The sequence below is a fragment of the Podarcis gaigeae genome (genome assembly GCF_964106915.1).
Source record: "Podarcis gaigeae genome assembly, chromosome: 14".
In the NCBI taxonomy this organism is placed as follows: domain Eukaryota; kingdom Metazoa; phylum Chordata; class Lepidosauria; order Squamata; family Lacertidae; genus Podarcis; species Podarcis gaigeae.
The window spans coordinates 32,993,768-33,014,130 of record NC_139690.1 but is presented as its reverse complement, the minus strand read 5'-3'; the positions used below and the strand labels follow the sequence as shown (position 1 = coordinate 33,014,130).

The window sequence follows — 20,363 nt, the reverse complement described above, 5'->3', positions numbered from 1 at the left end:
ACTAATACCAATAGTAATGCATGCCTTTCATTAGTATCATGGACATTCCTCTGTTGCAGAAATGGCACTGATTTATTTTTCTATGTGCTTAGGTAAATAACGCGACAGCTCGAGTCATGACAAATAAGAAAACAGTCAACCCTTATACGAATGGTAAGTACATGAAATGTGTGTTCTGGGGGTATTCTTTTTCCAATGTTCTTGTTATTGCTTTATTTATATACTGATTTTTTTTAATCAAAGTGGCTAATGGCAGATTGACGGGGAAGACAGATACGAAAAATGCATAAGAAATACAACAAAACAATCTGAACAATATAAAATAGCAAAATCACCCAATACCCATCAATCACTTTTATAAGTAGTAATCATGCTTCCACCACAGACATGATCCACATCATTCCATCTCCCACTGGGAAGCCAAGTTAACTCTCTTCTACCTTGGAGAAAGCTCTCCCTCAAACCAATCACCCGTCTGCCTTTCCTGGACATAGCCAGAATTCAGCCGTCTGGGAGAATCCGGATGTATGGCAATCCATGTTGCAAGTGTTAAAAACACTTTTTGAAATATGGCAGCCCTAGTCGTAACCAACTTGCTTTGGAAGCAACTCTGCACTTTCCTTGTCCTGCCATCTTCTGCTGTGGCAGAAAACTGTTACTACAACCACCACCTTCCCTGGTTGGCATTTCTGGAGTTGGTTTGAGCCTCTGAATGCTTCTTGAAACTTCAGAATTAGACATATCGGAACTTTCCATTTGGCCTGTGTCCATAACCCTGTCGCTTTCTGAACAAATATCTCGTTTCCCTGACTCCCCTCCAGGAAAAAAAAGATGAAAGGGAAACTTTACACAGCTGATCAATAAAGCCAGCTCCCAATCACCAGCAGAGGCAGGCATCAACCATGAAATAAAATGGACCTTGGTTTTCTTTTTCCCCTTTCCCCTACTTTTCAGAGCTCATTAATGAGATGGCTTCCATCATCGAAAGTGGGGAAAAGAGAGGCGGGTGGCTTTATTTTTTAATGACCCTGTCATATTTATCTCTCCCCATTGTGGTAAAATGAAAAGTAAAATAAAATAAGCACTTGCAGTTTGACATATAGTTATTAAGCTTGTAACAATAAATCATGGTGTTGAGGAAGCTCTGGAATTTCTTCTGCTTTTTTCCCAGGGGAAGCCCTCTTATTTTTCTCCCTCCCCTACACCACCTCTATCTGCGTATATTTGGTCCAAGTTATGCAAATAGTCAAATGGGACGCGGGTGGCGCTGTGGTCTAAACCACAGAGCCTAGGGCTTGCTGATCAGAAGGTCGGTGGTTCGAATCCCCACGACGGGGTGAGCTCCCGTTGCTCAGTCCCAGCTCCTGCCAACCTAGCAGTTTGAAAGCATGAAGTGCAAGTAGATAAATAGGTACTGCTCCGGCAGGAAAGTAAACGACATTTCTGGTTCGCCAGAAGCGGCTTAGTTATGCTGGTCACGTGACCTGGAAGCTGTACGCCGGCTGCCTCGGCCAGGAAAGCAGATAAGCGCTGCAACCCCAGAGTCGGTCACGACTGGACCTAATGGTCAGGGGTCCCTTTGCCTTCACCTTTATGCAAATAGTCATAATTTCATTTTGTCCAAGCATTTCTGAAATACAGGCAGCCCCTCATTTATGCAGGGGTTACGTTCCAAGCAGTGCTATTTTCCTAGAAAAAGAGGTGCCGGAACACACCATGGACACCTCCCTCTTTCTCTTAGAATGGCAATGGCACCCACCTGAGAGGTGCCCAAACCCACCTGAGAGATGCCGGGACTGAGTTCCTGTGAGTTCCCCTGAAGGGGGGAAAAAGCACTTGTCGGTGAAATCACATATAATTGAAACCCACTGAAAAGGCCTGCAAAACTCCGGTTCCATCCCCGCTCTGCCTTGCCCTGCCCCCACCTCACCCCGTTCTGCCATTTTAGCAATGTTTCAGTGACGTCTTTATGATGTTTCCAGGTGATTTCCAGGTTCAGCGCAATGCGTATATACAAGGTTGCACACATATTGAACACACATAAACGGGGGGCTGCCTGTGGCATTTAGAAGGGGACAGAGCGAAAGACAGAATGTTTGATTGGATCAATGCACGTTACTAACTTTGGAACCCACACATGAGTCAGATATGACATTAATGTGTTCTGTGCATGGGAGTGGAGAGACAGGGGTCCCATCTGCACTATACATTTAAAGCAGTATCATACCACTTCAAACTGTTATTGCTCTCCCCAAAGAATCCTGGGAGCTGTACTTCCTTAAGGGTGCTGAGAACTATTAGGAGACCCCTCTGTTCCCCTCACAGAGCTGCATTTCTTAGAGTCCCCTGCTTTGAGGGATTGATTATTAAAGTACTTGGGGAATTGTAGCTATGTCAGAGGAATAAGGGTCCCCTAACAGTTCCCAGCACCCTTCAAATAGCTGGGGTTTCACATTGCTGCATTGCTTTGCTATGTTTTTAAAGTCCACAGAGGAACATCGGAAGTTGCCTTATACCAAGTCAGATATTGGTCCATCTAGCTTAATATTGGCTATAATGCTTGGAATTGGCTCTCTAGCATTTCAGACAGGGATTTCTCCCAGCCCTAACTTCAAGATGTGGTGGATCTAACTGGCCTTGCTCCTTTGGATTCTTTCTTGAATGGAATGTTTTCATCCTCCATCCTCTTAGAATGCCTATCAGTTTTTATTGGCTGCCATTGTTTCTGGTGCCACCCACTGTTGCCCTTCGCCTTACCAGACCCAGCTGGGCACCAACCTCCATCTAGACCAGCACTGTCTATACCACTGGGATGTGGTTCTCCAGGGCCTCTGGCCACGGGATCTTTGCTCGCCCTGCTATCTGACTTTTTCAGTCTCCGGTCCCAGTGTTTGGACCTGACACATTCTGAATGCTGAGCACGTGTTCTGTTGCTGATCTATTGCCTTACCTCCTTCAGTTGCTCTTCCTTTACGTCTGCATGAAGGACATTTTTTTTTTCTCCCCCACCTCCTTCCTCCAAAAGTTTCAACCTGAAGAGATGAGTGTTGTGACAGCAAGACAAATTCATAGAATTACACCCACGGTGGTGAATTTACCTCCTCCAGCCGCTAACACTGGGTTCCTTGGCAGTTCCTCACTCGTATATGTCAAGCTTCTCCTCACACTTGATTAACCCACACAGTTATGGGCCAGCACATACCTCATTGACAAGACAAAGTAAAGTTTAATTGCTGTTATTTTCATGATGAATGAAGTGTTTCCTGTGTGAGCTTCACCAAGTTAGATGATACAGCCATCAAATCGGGACTGGAGAGAAAATGAAATATGAGAGTGACTTTCAGCTGAGATCATCGATCTGCATCTTCCAGAATAGTCTCTCCCCCCACCCACCCATCTCCTGTCTTGGACAAATTGAGGCACCATTAGTATAACTTAAAATCCGTGGGTATCTCTCAACCTCTTCTGACAGAAAGGGCTGACAGGTGTGAAAAATCTGCCAAATTGCTCATATTTTGGATTTATACTGTTAGGAAATAAAATTATAATGGTATTCTGGAAAATTAAGCTTTTTGAAATTAAACACTTAATTTTATTCTGTTACTAAATTTATAAGATCTTTCATATTCTTTAGGCCCCATAGAGGATAAATAAGATAAAATTTAACAATGAAGACCACACTCACATAATTCAGATGACAGGAACATAATAAGAAAAAGACAAAAGTAGAATTGTGCAATATGCAGTAAAAAATTGAGCAGTCTGTGCAAACATTCTTAGCAGAAGATATCAAGGATTGCATAGACCAAGGTTGTCAGCCTGGTCCCTACCACTCACTAGTGGGCGTTTCAGGATTCTAGGTGGGCGGTAGGGGGTTCTATGGCACAAGCTGAATCCTCCTTCCATCAAGCACTGGTGGGAGGTAATGAAATTTTACCATCAAGAAAGATGCATTAGTGGGCGGTAGGTATAAAAAGGTTGACTACCCCTAGCATGGACAATTAGACAAATTCATGGAGGTCAAGGCTGTCAATGGCTACTAAGCCTAATAGCCAATGTTCTACTTCTATGCTCAAAGGCAGCAATGCTTTTAAGCTGCTGGAAACCACAGTAGGGGAGGTTGCTCTTGTGCTTGAGTCCTTCTTGCAGTCTCCCCATTGGGGCATCTGGATGCCAATTGGGAGAACAGGATGCTGGACTAGATGGACCTGTAGCCAGAACCAGCAGCCCAGGCTCTTCAGATGTTCACAGATAGCAAGCAAAGCACAACTAGGAAAGCCCTTTCCCTGGCTGACACCCACCTCACCTGTTTATAGCCCTTTTGCACAGAAATGTTGATATTATTCACCATGATGTTGTCGCTGTTGCCGTTATCATTTTATTTTATCAAAAACTAACCTCAAAGTGGTTTACATCCACAAATCATGCACACAAAATTAAATATAAAACACAGGAAGACTTTTTAAAAAGTTAACATTTTTATTTCATTGGTAGAATGTATTCATTTATAAACTGCTTAATACCAAAACAGACTTTTAAGTTCTCTACAGAATGTAATAAATAGTTAAAGCTGAAAACATACACATTTACACCTGCTTGTCCCTCTCACCAATGCCCTTGCCATTCGCCCCACATTAACCATCTAGAGCTTCGCCTTTCCACTCCATGCAACTGCTAAGTTTGCTTTTCTGAAGCCACTTCTGTTCTGCAGCCCTGCTTTGCACCCCTGTTTACACCACCTTCACCTCATGTCCATTCCTCCTCCTCCTCCCTCCTCCTACTACCAGCATGGTAATGTACTGCATCTCCCTCCTCCTACACACTGCTAAGCACCTCCGGGTAAGATCCTTCCCCTGTTGTGTGGGCAGGGTGGTCCCTCCACCTACCTGGCCTGATCACCTTGGCAACGCCTCCCCAGGCGGGATTGGGCAATTGGCTGAGGTAGGCGGAGACCTCCAGGTATCCCACCTGGGGAAGGCGAAGCCAAACCTGTGCTAATGGTGCTGCATAGGGTCCAGGGGGCTGCGTGCAACCACACAAAGGGCGTCCCCCATTTAATGTGGGGAGCAGTCATTATGAAGGCATCATCTCTTCCTATTCTGCATATCCTTCAAAGTCTCTGCTTTCATCTTTACCCCGTGCCCACGCCGTCTATTCCCTCTTTGGGGGGCACTCTGCTTTTCACCTTCAGCCCTTTCCTCCTCTCCTCTTCCATCCTTTCCTCTACTCTCCCTTATACACAGACCAATCCCATTTCCCTGCCACATTCTCCTCCCTATTCTGTAGTCCTCTTTGCATGCACACCCCACAAAGGTTTGTGTGACTATACCTTTCAGATTGGAACGCGGGTGGCGCTGTGGGTAAAACCTCAGTGCCTAGGACTTGCCGATCGTATGGTCGGCGGTTCAAATTCCCACGGCGGGGTGAGCTCCCATATTTCGGTCCCAGCTCCTGCCCACCTAGCAGTTCGAAAGCACCTCTAAGTGCAAGTAGATAAATAGGTACCGCTTTATAGCGGGAAGGTAAACGGCGTTTCCGTGCGCTGCGCTGGTGCTGGCTCGCCAGAGCAGCTTCGTCACGCTGGCCACGTGACCCGGAAGTGTCTCCGGACAGCGCTGGCCCCCGGCCTCTTAAGTGAGATGGGCACACAACCCTAGAGTCGGACACGACTGGCCCGTACGGGCAGGGGTACCTTTACCTTACCTTTCAGATGAATGCAGTCTTAAGAGGAAGCCCACAAGGGGGGGGGAAACGGGGGGGGATAAGGATATGTTTTTGGAAAATATGTTTTGGTATAACTTTGAATAAATAAATTTATATATAAAAAAAGAGGAAACCTACAAGTTAGTTTGCCCAGTTAGAGAAGATTTCATTCTTTTGATGGATGTTGCACATATATGAGTGTTTGTTTGGTCTTCTAAATTACTACATTGAATCTACACATGAGGAAGCTGAGAAATGGGAGACGTTTTAAGTACAGTGACAAGGGAAGACGGCTAGAGGGGGGAAATTCATTTTTAACAATGGTAGGGGTTTGAGTAAAGTTGAGATGGAAAGACATTGAGAGGAAAATGGAACTTTTAAACAATAGCAGAGTTTTGAGTAAAGCTGGGATGGGGAAACTTTGAGGGGGAGTTCGTTCCATTTGGAATTTTTGTTCTTAACGTTGAACAAACCCATTTTAACAAAGAGAAATTGCAGAGATAACACAGAAACCAACAAGCACAACATAGTTTTCCCCCAGCCAGTGGCGTAGCGGGGGGGGGGCAGGGGGCCGGCCGCACCGGGCACAACATCTGGGGGTTAGGGGTAGGGGGCGCAAATCCACGGGTTAGGGGGCAACCCACGCTATACCACTGCCCCCAACACCCTTCTCCATGTACTTAAATCTGCCACCTCCCCCATATCATAGCCACTGCTGTTGTGCATCTTGCCTTCTCTTTTGACCCCCCCCCCACCTTGATTTCGTGCAAATCCAGGATTATGATGGGACACTACAAATCTTCCAATGGGGGCTGCACAATGGTAGCATTACATTTTTATCTATATAAAAGGAGAAATAAAATAAATAAACAACAGCAGCAAAATTAAATCATGATAATTTACTGCTATTCATGTTTCATTTTGCATATCCAGATGATATTAAAGGGATACCCTTTGGACCATCTCTTCCAAACTGCCATCAAGCATATAACTGCCTTCAGTTACAACCATTTTTATGAGCTGTCACATTTAAAAACAAATAAACAAAGCAATCTGTAATATTTATGACCCCACACTATAACCCTAGTGCATTTTCTTTTGGTTTTTTTATGTCTTTACTGTAGGTTGGAAATTAAATCCAGTGGTGGGTGCTGTCTATAGTCCAGAATTCTATGCAGGTAAGCAGATACCATGCATTTTGTGGGTGTTTTGGAACAGCTTCACCCCAAATAGTGATTTTCTTGCATTCCATGATATCTATTAATACACTTGGGAAGTTGAGTTTCAGTGTTGCTAAGTATATAATTGGCATGCATTTTATTTGCTTAAGAAAGGGGAATGGTACACTGAGGAGTGCAGCCAACTAAGTTTTAGTCAGAACAATTCCACTGAGATGAATAAGCACAACTAAATCATGGCCATTAATTTCAATAGGTCTACTCATATGGCTCTGCTCATTGTTGTCCGGATCTTAATAACATGTGGTTTATCTTTGTTCACGACACTGGCTACACACAGTGAGGAGGGGGGAAGTATTTGATCCCCTGCTAAATTTGCCCGTTTGCCCTCTGAAGAAGAAATGACCAGTCCATAATTTTAATGGTAGGTTTATTGTAGCTGTGAGAGACAGAATAACAACATGGCCCCTCTCCCCAGGACATATCCCTCTAGTGTTTTTGCCTGACTGAAATGAATCCTTGAACTCTGATAGTGCCTGTTGCTTGTCCAAGATGGATAGAGTGTATGATTGTAAGCAGAAACGATCTACCTGTACCAAAGGCACAATTTGCATGTGTTGCTCCACCTGCTTGTGCCTCTGGCCACTCCCACCACTGGCACGTTATCCTTGGAAGGTTGTTCAGAACTGAACGTGGCCTTCAGGCTCATCATCAGATTGTACATTTCCCCGTGCTTCATATCACATCACTGCCTGCTACTGATGGGGACAAGGAAATGTCTCCCAACAAGGACTGGAAGTTTGGGCAAATAATTCAAGACAGGGATGACATTTTCTAGGTCAGGTTCTTGTCCCTGGCAACGAGGAGTTGTGCCTGCCAATTATAATTCATTCCAGAGCTTAGATGAGGCTTCACTCTATCATTCAAGAATTGTTTAGGAATGCAGTCGGAAGTCAGAAATCAGAAATGCCCCATTAGGTCCAACCCAACCCACGATGCCAGAAGCAATCCCACCCTCCTCCAGTAAGGAATTATCCAATCCACTCAAGTATTTGATTCGTTGTGGTGAATCATTTCAATTTTTTTCCCAAATTTCCTACCCCTCCCCAATGCTACATGCTGTTTGGGTAAAAGGAAACAGCATATGGTCTGTCATCTGTTTGTCTACCTGCAGATTGGAGCAGTACGTCACTCTCTAGCATTGCTTTTCTCAACTTGGGTCCCCAGAGGTTCTTGAACTATAACTCCCACAATCCCTGACCACCAACCATGCTGGTTAGCATGACCAAAAAGTAGCACTTTGGGTAGAGCTGGAAAGCAGGAAGTAGGCTCAGACCTGACCTCAGTAGTGGTCCCAAGGGCACTTTTTCGCTTTTTCCCGTATAAGTAGGGTCGCCATATTTCAAAAAGTAAAAAAGGGGGGAGGGGACACAGCTTTTGGAGCTATTTCTGATGCTTTTTCCATCGCATTGTTATACATCAAGATTTCCCTGACATTTTGCCAAATGCAAAATGACCCTCTGATGCCATTTTTACACCCAGAAACCAGGAAATTGGGACTTTTCCTGACGTATGGCAAGCCTAAGTATAAGTGAGCAAATCAGCAAAATTCTGTGTTTGGGGATAGTGTTCAGGTGGATGCTAGACCCACCTCCAGCCTTGACATAAGGTTGTGTATGTGCCATAGGTGTGTGTGTGTGTGTATACATGCACATGTGGGTGTCTCATTATGCACAGAGGACATAGCACCCCTCCTTGCTAAAGGAGTCTTCTCAAATATTAAAGTATTCCCTTCACACTGCCATCAATTGGCATTTAACTAGTAAATAAAATATAGCAATTGTCTTTGTTAGTATAAAAACAAACCTACTCAACATATAGTTGTATTGTTCCATTAAAAAACAACAACCTGAGCTTCAGTTCACACATAGTTGTGCACAGACATGATGCCACATTCAGCCACCACCTTGCTTTAGCTATGGAGGTCTGGGCCCAATCAAAGGCTCATGTATGTACATATGTATGTATGTCCCTTGGGTGAAATATATAAATGTAAGAAAATAAAGTAAACCCTACATGGAGAAGGGTCTGGGATGGTCTGTGTGAAGGAGCCTGAAGATGGAGTCCAGTGGAAGGTCTGGGGGAATTGGACAAGAGATAACAAAAAAAGGCAATACAATAGCAACCTTCAAATACCTAAATGGCTGTCACATAGATGATGGAGGAGATTTGGTTTGTTGTTGTTGGTCTGGAGGCTAGGGATTGAACAATGTTTGTAAATTCCAAGAAAGGGGCTTCCATCTAACCTTTGGGAAGAGCATCTGTTCAACTGTGAAACAGCCTGCCTCTGAAGGAGCCGGTCTGTTCTTTATTAGAGGCTTTTGAGCAAATGCTAGATGACCAGCTGCACTATATGTTTAATGCAGTATCATACCATTTTAAACAGTCATGCCTTCTCCAAAGAATCCTGGGAACTGAGAGTTCCCTGGGGAGAGGAATTGACTGGTAAACCACTCTGAGAACTGTAGCTCTGTGAGAAAAACAGGGGGCCTCCTAACAGTTCCCAGCGCCATTGCTGAAGACTTTCAGCCAATGCATGCTTCAGTGGTATGACGTCAGAGCATAAGAAAAGTCCTGCCAGATCCGAACTTATGTCCATCTTGTTCCCACACAAGAGATAGATGGATGCAGCTATTTCTGGTCTTGGTTACTGTCAGGGAACTGCCATCAGAACAGGGGCGGGAAACAGAGGGGCAGTTGTGTTACAGGGAGCCTCCGAAAATCTTGCGAAACGGTTCCTCTTCCGGCGATGAGGAAAATCCCACCTCCAATGGGGAAGAGGTGAAAGGACCAGAGGATGCTGGTGGGAGCCTCAGCACCACTAAGAGGCCAGGAGGGAAGCACGCCCCTTCCATCACCCGCCCTGCGCAGAGGGAAGGAAAAGGCTGGGTGTAACGAGGCTTTTATGCTGGAGAAGGTCCAGGAAACAGGCACTTCCGGATTTTGCTAGCAATTGAGGCAGACATGAACTTTGGGGTTTTGCACTGTGAATAGTTTGCACCTAAATAAAACCTGTAAAAGACAGGTTGGAGTCCTGCCTGGTTACTCATGAGCAGCCACCCTTGCCATCTAACAGTTACCCATAAGTCCATTCTGTTCTGTTTCTGCATTAATATGAGGTGTTTTTGTTTGCTTCTTAAAGCATCCAAGTATTTAAATTCATATATTAATATGGCTTTAACAGCATGTGGATGTCTTCTCAGAAGTACAATTTGCATTGCTGCTGCTGCTGCTGCTGCTGCTGCTGTTACAATTTATTAGCCATCCTTCACCCTAAGGTCCCAGGGCTGGTTACAATTAAAACACAATATTACTATTTAAATGCAATAAGATACAGTATTAAAAACAGATTAAAACTGCTTAAAATAATAGAAAAAGTTAGTCCTAAACATTATTATTATTGATTTATTAAATGGGCACTGTACACTAAAGATATTTTTTAAAAAAATTCAAAAGATCCAGTTCTCCAGCTGGGAAAGCTTTTCTAGAAAATTGATTCTAGAAAGTGCAGATAGTAGGCCAATATTATTGGCCTACCCTTTTGCGCCAGACAGTTTGGGACATGAAGCAAGACCGGAGCAATATCTTGTTTTGTCATACATCTGTCTTCAGCTCTAGATAAGAGTGTTGCTGTAACTTTAATCAAATTTACTATGTACCCACCTTAGTCAAACAGAGCCCATCCTGAACAGATAAATGAGAGACCTTGGTCACTTGATAGAAATGGCTTTGGGTTAATGACAAATATCATAATATGCCCATAGTATAATCATCGATTTTTCTCTCTCAAGCTTCTGTTGAATTAACTGTCCAGTTTCTAATTGCCTTCAAAGAGTAGGCCACAAAGAGTTCACATATTTTGAACATTAAAATCAATACTTTCAATCTCTCTAGAAGGTAATTTTCTTAATTTACTGAACTTTCCTCTAACATTTATTTTGTCTCTTAATTTAAAAAATGGCAGGTTATTGATTTTGGCATGCAGCCTCATGAAGTTCCCTGGTGAAATTTTATAGTCAAGCCTGGGGTATTTGGCCCTTCTAATAGGAATCTATAGTTACCATTAGAATGGTATTAATTTGGCAGTGCAAATGATAATGTCTGCCCTGCCAATAAAAGATGTAGAGTTTCTTCTGGTGTTCTTCTAATTACTGGCATGGATGCATGCCTTAGATCAGGAGTGGCAAAGCTTCCAACCCCTTTTTCTTTTTGGTTTGAAGGATGCATTTGCTCTTGGGCACAAGCCAGTGGTAGGCAGCGCCAGAGGTGGGCAGAGCAGTGGATGTTAACTGTTACCTTTGCAGAGTAGACTACACTCCAGCCATAAAAAAGTCAGTGGTTTATACAGTGGTTTATACACCCCACACCCTACTCACATCTCTCCATTATCTCCCCAGGCAAGTAAGAGGCATTATCACAGTTCAGCGACCCATTTCAGCCAGCCAAAAACTCTCAAGGAGAGTATAGATATGAGTGTGGCCTTGATGGAGGAGAAATGAGACAAAGTACAGTGAGAGCACACCCACCCACCCCCAAAATGTGTCAGTTTTAAGGCAACAATAAAGTTGACTTAGACCTAATTTTGTTTTGTAACTGCACATGAAAATCCCTGTGTTAAAGGACCTGTGGAAGCACAAGGAACTTGTTCAGGTCGCAGTGCTCTAGTGGAAATATTAGCATACTCCGTTTCCAAAGAAAGAATACTATTTCCAAAGTGCATGTTTAAAGTTCCTTTTACAACAATAGATCATCACAGAGCTATTATTTGTTATTGGAGTGTGCTATTCAACAGCTCTGGGAAGTGGGTCATGGTTGTTGTTGTTTTGTAACTTTATTTATTTAAAATAACAAAGAAACATCAAGCTAGGTCAATATTATTCCCCTTTTTTACATACAGGGAGCTGAGGCTAACATAGTGCCTTTCTTGTTGCAAGAGTATGCCTTGAATCCAAGACTTTCTCAGTGTGCATTGCTGTTCCTATGACACGATAGCTGCAATATGGTGTGTTGGTTAAAAAGGGTAGGATTAGCATCTGAGATGTAGAATCATAACTGAAGATGACTTCAGGATAAGACTGTGAAATCTCATGAAAGACAGCAATGTGATGGAATGGTTAGATGGTGAGGAAGACGCTGGTTCCTATCACAACTCAGAAAGGACATTTTCTGAGTGACGTTGGAACAGTCACTAATCCTCTGCCCTAGTCTACTCCACATGGCTGTTGTGAGATTAAAATGGAGGAGGAAACCATGTATGTTGCCTTGAACCTTTTCCAGAAAAGGTGGAACATAAAGGTGGGCCACCCTTGGGGTACTGTGTTTTTTTAGGGTGGTCTCACCCATGACTCATGACTGGCCCTCTGAAGGTTGCCTAGAAGGGATTGTTGGCCCTTGGGCTGGAAAGGTTTCACCACCCCTCTTGTAGGGTATTCTGGGAAGTCCCCTATGGCGCCCACCTCAGTTCATACAGTGTGCAGAAAGTGCTGTTGGGCGTCAGAATTGTTCTATGTGAATTGAGTATGCATAAAGCATGCCCATACACCCCCAGGAATATAGGGAGTTGCCTTCTTGGTCCATCTAGTTCAGTATTGTCTATACTGACCACTGGCTTTCCAAGATTTCTGCCATCGAACATACCCAACTCTCCCTGAAGATGTGGAGGACTGAACCCGGGACCCTCTACAGGCAAATCTACTACTGAACTATGATTTTTGCATTAATGACCATAGCTGTATCTTTGCAGTTCAGGGAGAGACTTGTAGTGGTAGACAAGCTATCTTTAAGAAAAGTTTATTCTCCTTTGTAGATTCCCCCTGCCCCATTGAGGAACCACTGATAAATTTCCATGAGACCTCAAGGTTTACTGGTACCCCGGCTAAAAAATGGTGTGGTGATGTTAGGAAGAACTGTAAAATAATCTTACAGATTTGGTGCAGAGTGGTGTTGAAATAGTTGAGATGTCTTGTTTGATTGATGCCAGTTTGACTGATGACTATCAACCACAGAGTGCAATATGATAGTAAACATCAAGGTAAAGGAAGTTGTGTTTTAGATCCCAACATTGTCATGTTTAAGCAATGTTGCATGGAAAATCCAAAATGTTTCATAGTCAGAGTGAGATGTTCTCCCCCCCCCCCACACTACTAAATGATGAAAAATTTGGCCACTTTGGAAATAAAGATGATATATCTGCAAAGAAACTGTTGATTTAAAATATCTTTAATCTTGATAAATAAGTTTTTTTAAGGGTAGAGAAAGAAAGAAAGGAGAAGGTTATACAAAGCTGTCAGTCTGGCACTGATGAATGGCGAAATCACCCATTTCTCAATTGGCGGTGAAGACACACACCACAAGCCTTTACCGTGTTGTACATCATAACTGCCAACTCATTTCTTTGATTAAATATTCCATCAGTGCAGGCTATAAGGCGGCAAACCTTAACAAGATTCATACAACGCACCTCTTGAATACGCATAACTCACTTCCTTAGAAGGGGAGCACCCTGCTTGTGGAAGAAAATTAGAATGGAGCTCAATTACTCCGCAAGACGAGATCAAGAGACAAAAGCGGGAAGTGCAGACCCCCCCCCCCCAAAAAAAAATGCAATGCAAATTTAAGATATAGTTATGTCTTGACAACTCCAAGCTGACAATTAAAGTCAAAAATGGAACCACTCAGTGTAAATCAACTCCGAAACCTTGAGCATCGTAATAAATGGCAAGGGCTACTTCCGTCTTCCTCCACCAACCACAATTATTTGGTAAAAGCAGACTTCTTATTCTTACAGGTTAGGCTGCTGTAAAAGTTCAAAAACTAAGAAATGTTTAATGACATTTCTAAATCCACTCACCTGGGAGTGAGCCCCATTGATTCTAATGGAATTTACATATGAGTAGACATGTAATTGGGTTGCACAATGAACCACTGGAATTCTTTCAGCAAGACAAGGCATCTTTCTTAAACTCAAGTTGGTCACTGGAGCTTCTCATATTGAAGTGTTGGCATGCTGAACAGAAGCTTTGTGGTGGGTTAGGCGGAGCCTCTGTACTCGCTTCCTGGTATGTGGGTCGCTGTTGTTTACCAGGAGGGATTGGGATATGGTGGTGGGGGGTTCAATGAGATGCAAATGCACTGAAGTGAGCACCAGATTGGCTCTACTGTTGCAATCACAACACACAGATTCCCCCACTTCCTTGCCTCTTCCCCTCTCCTCCCTGGTACGCCTCACTTGCTGGAAAGCTGGCACAATGCCTCTGCCCCTTACAGCCAGCTGCTTCTGCTGCTGATAGAGGTGCAGTCTAGAATGATGTGAAAGTGGTCTCTCAAAGTTCTGCACCTTAATTGGGGACAAGAACATTATTTCTCTCTCTTTGGGGGAGGAACTACTTCATCATTTTTTTCTTGGAGGTGAGAGGCATTTCCCAACAGGTGGTGGACTGAAGATCCACATTCAACAACATTCTCCCACACACCCTTACTGTGTAGTTGTGTTATCCTGACTGTAATGCTAGCTCTTGTCTACCATTTTCTAATGTTCCTTTTACACTGGAGAACCTGCTTCTCTATGGCAGGGGTCAGCAAACTTTTTCAGCAGGTGGCCAGTCCACTGTCCCTCAGACCTTGTGGGGAGGGGGGTGGACTATATTTTGAAAAAGAAAAAAGAACGAATTCCTATGCCCCACAAATAACCCAGAGATGCATTTTAAATAAAAGCACACATTCTACTCATGTAAAAACACGCTGATTCCCAGACCATCCGCGGGCCAGATTGGGCTGGATCCAGCCCCCGGGCCTTAGTTTGCCTACCCATGTTCTATGGAACTGGGGCTTTTAGACTGATATGCCAGCATGTTGCCCTAAATTTAATTTATGTCAGTGGGGCATGGTGTAACTCACCCTTTACACACATACCTGCTTCTGTCCCTCCATGAAAATTACAGAAAAGAATTGTATGCTGGTATACCGTCCCAAATTTTGTCAGCATTCTCCCACAATTTTCATGGTTAAGGAGACTGCAAACATTACCCCACTGTTGAAATGGATGTATAGATTGTCATTTGGAACTCATGCAGTCCTATGCATTTGTTTCGTAAGGGGTGTACCCCCATTTGTTTCATTAATTATTGAATTAATGTACATGCCTAGTGCCGATGGAAAGCCAGATGGGTGCCTCAATGCAAATTTCTTGAACCAAGAGAAGCTGTAGATCTGGGGAATTCACAGTAAGGTTCTGGGTTTCTTGCAAAATCCTCTATACAGATTGGGATCAGGTAATTTTGTTGATCATTGAGTTCCTCAATGCACTCTGTGTGGTGCTGTCCATGAGGTCGGTTCAGAAGCTGCAACTGGTGCAAAATGCAACTGTCTTGACTGTTCAATGGGAGAGGATACAGTGGAACCTCGGGTTACATACCGCCCTCTTGATGAACGCTTTGGGTAATGAGCTCCACTAACCCGGAAGTAGATGCCCCTTTGTCCCAGGATGCGAGTGGAAGTTGTGCACCGGTGGCAGTGGGAGGCAGCATTAGCAAAAGCATGCCTCATGTTAAGAATGGTTTCAGGTTAAGAATGGACCTCTGGGATGAATTAAGTTTGTAACCGGAGGTACCATTGTACTGCCCAAACATTACCCCACTGTTGGCAGAATTGCACTGCCCGCCACATAGCTACCGGGCTAATTTCAAGATGCTGGATTTAGTATATAAAGTCTTTGAAATTTTCTGCCATTAAAAGTGGAGCCTTCAATGTGGGGATTCCTTAGGGTTCAATTTATCCCCCATGTTGTCTAACATCTACATGAAACCACTGAGTGGGGTCATCTGGGATTTTGGAGTAAGTTGTCAGCCTTATGCTGATGGCACACAGCTCTACTTTTCCTTAACATCTGCAGGTGAGGCAGTGGAAGTGCTGGACCAGTATCTTGCCTTGGTAATGGACTAAATGAGAGCCAGCAAAGTGAAGCTCAGTCCAGATAAGACTGAGGCACTGTCAGGGGGTGGTTCCCTAGACCGGATGGATGGGAGGTTGCCTGCTCTTAATGAGGTTACCCTCCCTCTGAAGGAGGGAGTACATAGCTTGGGGATACTCCTGGATCCTTTGCTGTCGCTTGAAGCTCAGGTGGCCTCAGTGGCTTCGGCTGGTGGTCCAGCTGCACTTCTATAAAGATAGGGATAGCATAACTTCTCTTATCTAAGCTCTGGTAACCTCTAGGTCAGATTACTGCAACACATTATACATAGGCCTGCCTCTGAAGACAGTTCAGAAAATGTATTTATATCCCTCCTCTCCCCCAAGCTGACATACAACATCTAAAAACATTATTATAAAATGCATTTAGAAGCAGCAATTAAAATACAGTTAGCCCCAGCAGCAACCCAGTGACCAGCATCACCTGTTCCTTAGATTTCAAAGGGTGCCTGAATAGGAAGGTCTTGGCCTGCCAGCAGAAGGATAGCAAAGAGGGAGCCAATCTTAGTGTTATTGGGAACAACTTGCACAATATGACAGCAGCCACAGAAAAGGCTCTCTCTTGTGTCACCACCAACCATGCTTCTGATATTTATGGGACCAAGAAAAGGTGCTCACCTGGGGAATTTCTCACCCAAGCAGGTTAATATAGTGAAATGTGATATTTCTTGTAGTCTGGGCCCAAGCCATATAGGGCTTTGAGTTGTGCCTGGAAATAGACTGATAACCAGTGAAGTTGTTTTAACAAGGAAGTAATACGTTCCCTGTAACTGGCCCCAGTCACCAGTCTGGTCTACAGGTTTCCACTTAAACTTTGCCCTATCCAAGTCACTTAGATCCTTGGTAGCATCACCTCCATGATTGTTTCCTCCCTTCCCCCTGAGGGCTGCTCTCAAGTCTGAACAGTAATTGCGCAGTTGTTGGCAATATGATTAATACATGTAGAGCATTGTTGTACAGTTGCTCAGTGCCCTGTATTCCCTCAGCAGATTAGTACCTTAACACCAATTATTTGAGAGATCCACTGGGAGGGACAAGCTTAGCTAAAGGACTTTGATTCTTGAAATATTGTTGGGAATGTGGCTAATGCTTTGAAGGCTATGCATTGGATCAGGTTTGTGATTTGCAGCAGTTCAAGAGCTGAGGAACATGATATGACATGTTGCATGATGCAGCTCTGTCAGGGAATGGTGAATTTTAATGCTCCCCCATGAAAATCCATCAAGGCATTCCTCATGACATACATGCATGAGACTGCACCTTAATAGCATGCACAGAGCCCTGTTGGATCAGGCCAAAGCCCCATCTAGTCCAAAGTTCTGTTCTCACGGTGGACAACCCACATACTCAATGGCAATCCTTTGTATAGGTGGATCATCCACTCGTGATCCACAGTGCCTAGCATTCAGAGGCAAGCTGCCAAAGATATCGAAGGTTTTATATATAGCCATCAAGACATGTAGCCGCCACCACCACAGTCATTTAGGTATCCTGGTCTCAAGCTGCCTAAGGCTTTGTGCACCAGGACCAGCATCTTGAACTTTGACTGATAGCTAACTGGCAGCAGTAGCATGACGTCAGTATCCTTTCCCAATGAACAGTCAAGATGCTGAATTTTGCAGTACCTGCGGTTTCTGGGCCAACTTCAGGGGCAGTCCCACATAGAGCACTTTGCCATACTCCTGTTTTACTGAGATAGCTGTTAAAAGGCACTCCTGGCCACTGAGGTTACCTAGAGAGAGTGACACAGGAGCACAAGAGGAGCACCCTGCTGTCTTGGAACCTGCTCCTTCCAGGGAAATACGACCCTGAAGAAGGTGATGTAGACATTATTTCCCCTACAAAACACACAGGCTAATGGTATGATAAATAGTGTTCGATTAACCCTGACCTAGATCTAAATGTATAACCAATTAACTAATTTTAATTTCTCAAAATAATAACAGCTGTTGGCATTTTTCTTTGAATAATCCTTGTTTAGCTTCCATAATAGTGTACATTTTAATGAAAAACTCATTAGAATGTAACATAGAGCATAATTAATTCTGGGTGATTCTTTCTATGTAAATAGCTGCTGCAGATGCCGGATTCCATTTTCTGCTGGCTTTATTAATTTTTCATACACCAATATTTCAGCTGTAATGGGTTGTAACAGCTCCTCAGAAGTTTTAGGAATGCATTAACTATCATCAGAGTTGTTAATCTAGCTGGGGTTTTTTTTACCATTTGTATGATAATACTTCAACACTACGTTATTAGTGTTTTGTTTTTTGTTGTTTTTTAATGGCAACAGCTTTATTTTTTAAAAAAGGTTCTGAAACGTCTATATATAATTAACATAAGTAATATTAAACAATATCGGGTTAATTTGTATGTATTTATAAAGCAACTTAATCCATTTTGCTAACAGCATCCTGGAATAAATTTGCTAAGGGGGGATGGGTTGGAAAAGAAGAAACAGACTTTTTTATTGTAAGAAAAAAGAAGCTACAAGAGAAGAAACAAACTAAACAACAAATGATAGAAATAACTATGCTTGAAATATAATAATATTCTGTAAACCGTAATAGATTGTGTTTTGGTACTGTGATCTGGTATTCTTCATTTCAAACATTACCTCATCTGAAAACTTCCTAGGTTTAGGTAGTCCACTTTTCAGAAAGAAGGGACAGAATCTCAGACCCAGGGGCTGAATGTTGCCCTCCAAGACTCCTCTTCTGGCCCTCAGGACACTTCCCAAATCACATCCCTCATTGTTCCTGGATTGCATCCTGCTTGGGTGTTTTTGACGGAGTTGTCTTTACATTTTGATAATGCTTCCTTGCTTCCGGCAGACAATTCACCCTGTGTTCTGTTGGCAAAACCTATTTGGTGTTTCGCAACTTTCTGACTAGTTGCAGGACCTTAGCCAGACCTAGTAGAATACATGCAGAATCCACGGAAGCAATTGGCAACTTGGCTGCAGACAGGATAGACGAAGCAGGAACCAGGAACTTGTAGTTAGGTGTTTATTATATACAGTGGACTATTTACAGGAACAGAACACAGATCTTTTGCTAGCTCTCTCATACACAACTCCCAACCTCCAACTCCTACACCGACACACAGAACTCTGAACCCTGAAATACTGAACTAACACATTCCAGTTAGTAGGCCATTAATTATCACTCCCTTGAGAGAGCTTGACCAATCAGGGAGTGGTCTCCATATCTCTGTTATCACCAGGGATACTTACTCCTTCAAATTGCCTTCTGGCTGTCTGCCAAACCTTAATTGACTCTGTGTCAGTAGCTGCATGTACACAGTTTCCCAACAGTTCTGTATGCCCACCATGCACCCAACTATCTCTGTTGCTACTGATCCCCCTGCCTCTAGAGAAGTATTATCGACACAAGATAGCTTTACATCAGCCTTATAAGGGACTGTTTACCTCTTCCTCAAATGGCCCCTCTCCATCCCCAAGACCTTCATTCTCCCTGAGAGCAGGGGAATTAACCGTCATGTGAGTGGGACACACTTATACCATCCCTGAAGGCCTCAGACCTCCAGCATCTCTGCTTCTGTTAGCTTTTTCAGGTCTGCTACTTTGGCCTCAAAGAGAACATTGCAAGAGAGCCAGGAGCTCATTGCACATTAATAATAATAATAACAATAATTTTTATTTATATCCCGCCCTTCCCAGCCGAATCCGGGCTCAGGGCGGCTAACAACAATAAAACAGTACAAAAGTACAACACAAACAACACTCTAAAATCATTCATTATAAAATTAACATTGGGCAAAACCATTACTTCTGTCCAAAAGGGAGATAGTTATATATGTATATAACAGACAGTGCACAACACTGGAAAGCCCCACACACCCCTGCTGTCTTCCTGTCTGCATTATTGTTTTTGTAGTTTACATTTGAACTCTGATCATGCTTCTTGCTTGCCTAGATGGAGGGTAGAGAAGGGTGTATGAGTAAATTAGTATTTGTTGCCCACCACACTTTTGCCCCTGGACCCGCCTACCTCTGGCACATTGCCCTCAGAAGGAAAATGTTCCACATCCTTGCCCTAAGGCCTAGGTGTCATTCTTTCAGCCTCAGTTGCCCATCTGTATCACAGGGGTAAAATCCCATCTATTTGGCAGGACTGTCATGAGAATCACTGAGCGAATGTGCATGAAGTGCTTGGAACAGTGGAAATGGGATATACAAATGCAAAAGTACCATTAAAAAAATGTCCCTTGATTAATTGGATGTCCAAGATCACCAAGTGAGCAATTAGTTACATCTTGTCACCCTGGCATCTTTACCATTAAGGTAGTTAATGAGGATATTTTTCTCATTAACCATTTCAGTGGCAAATGTGTGGATGAAATGGGGATTCTGATCAACACTTTTGCACATTCAGTGAGTGAGGAGTTATGGGATTGTTGTGGCATGCTTAGCCCTAACCTACACACATTCAC

The 20,363-nt window shown here is 43.4% G+C and overlaps 1 protein-coding gene across 36 annotated transcripts in view; it reads left to right on the top strand.

Moving 5' to 3' along the window:
• The window catches only part of RBFOX1 (RNA binding fox-1 homolog 1), a 1,459,852-nt gene that overhangs the window by 1,353,608 nt on the left and 85,881 nt on the right, over positions 1-20,363 (top strand). For all 36 annotated transcript variants that reach the window (XM_083710893.1, XM_083710868.1, XM_083710871.1 and 33 more), the window contains 2 exons: positions 93-153; positions 6,828-6,881. In XM_083710893.1, coding sequence (XP_083567019.1) covers positions 93-153; positions 6,828-6,881 — 115 coding nt within the window. The remainder of the gene's footprint in view (positions 1-92; positions 154-6,827; positions 6,882-20,363) is intronic.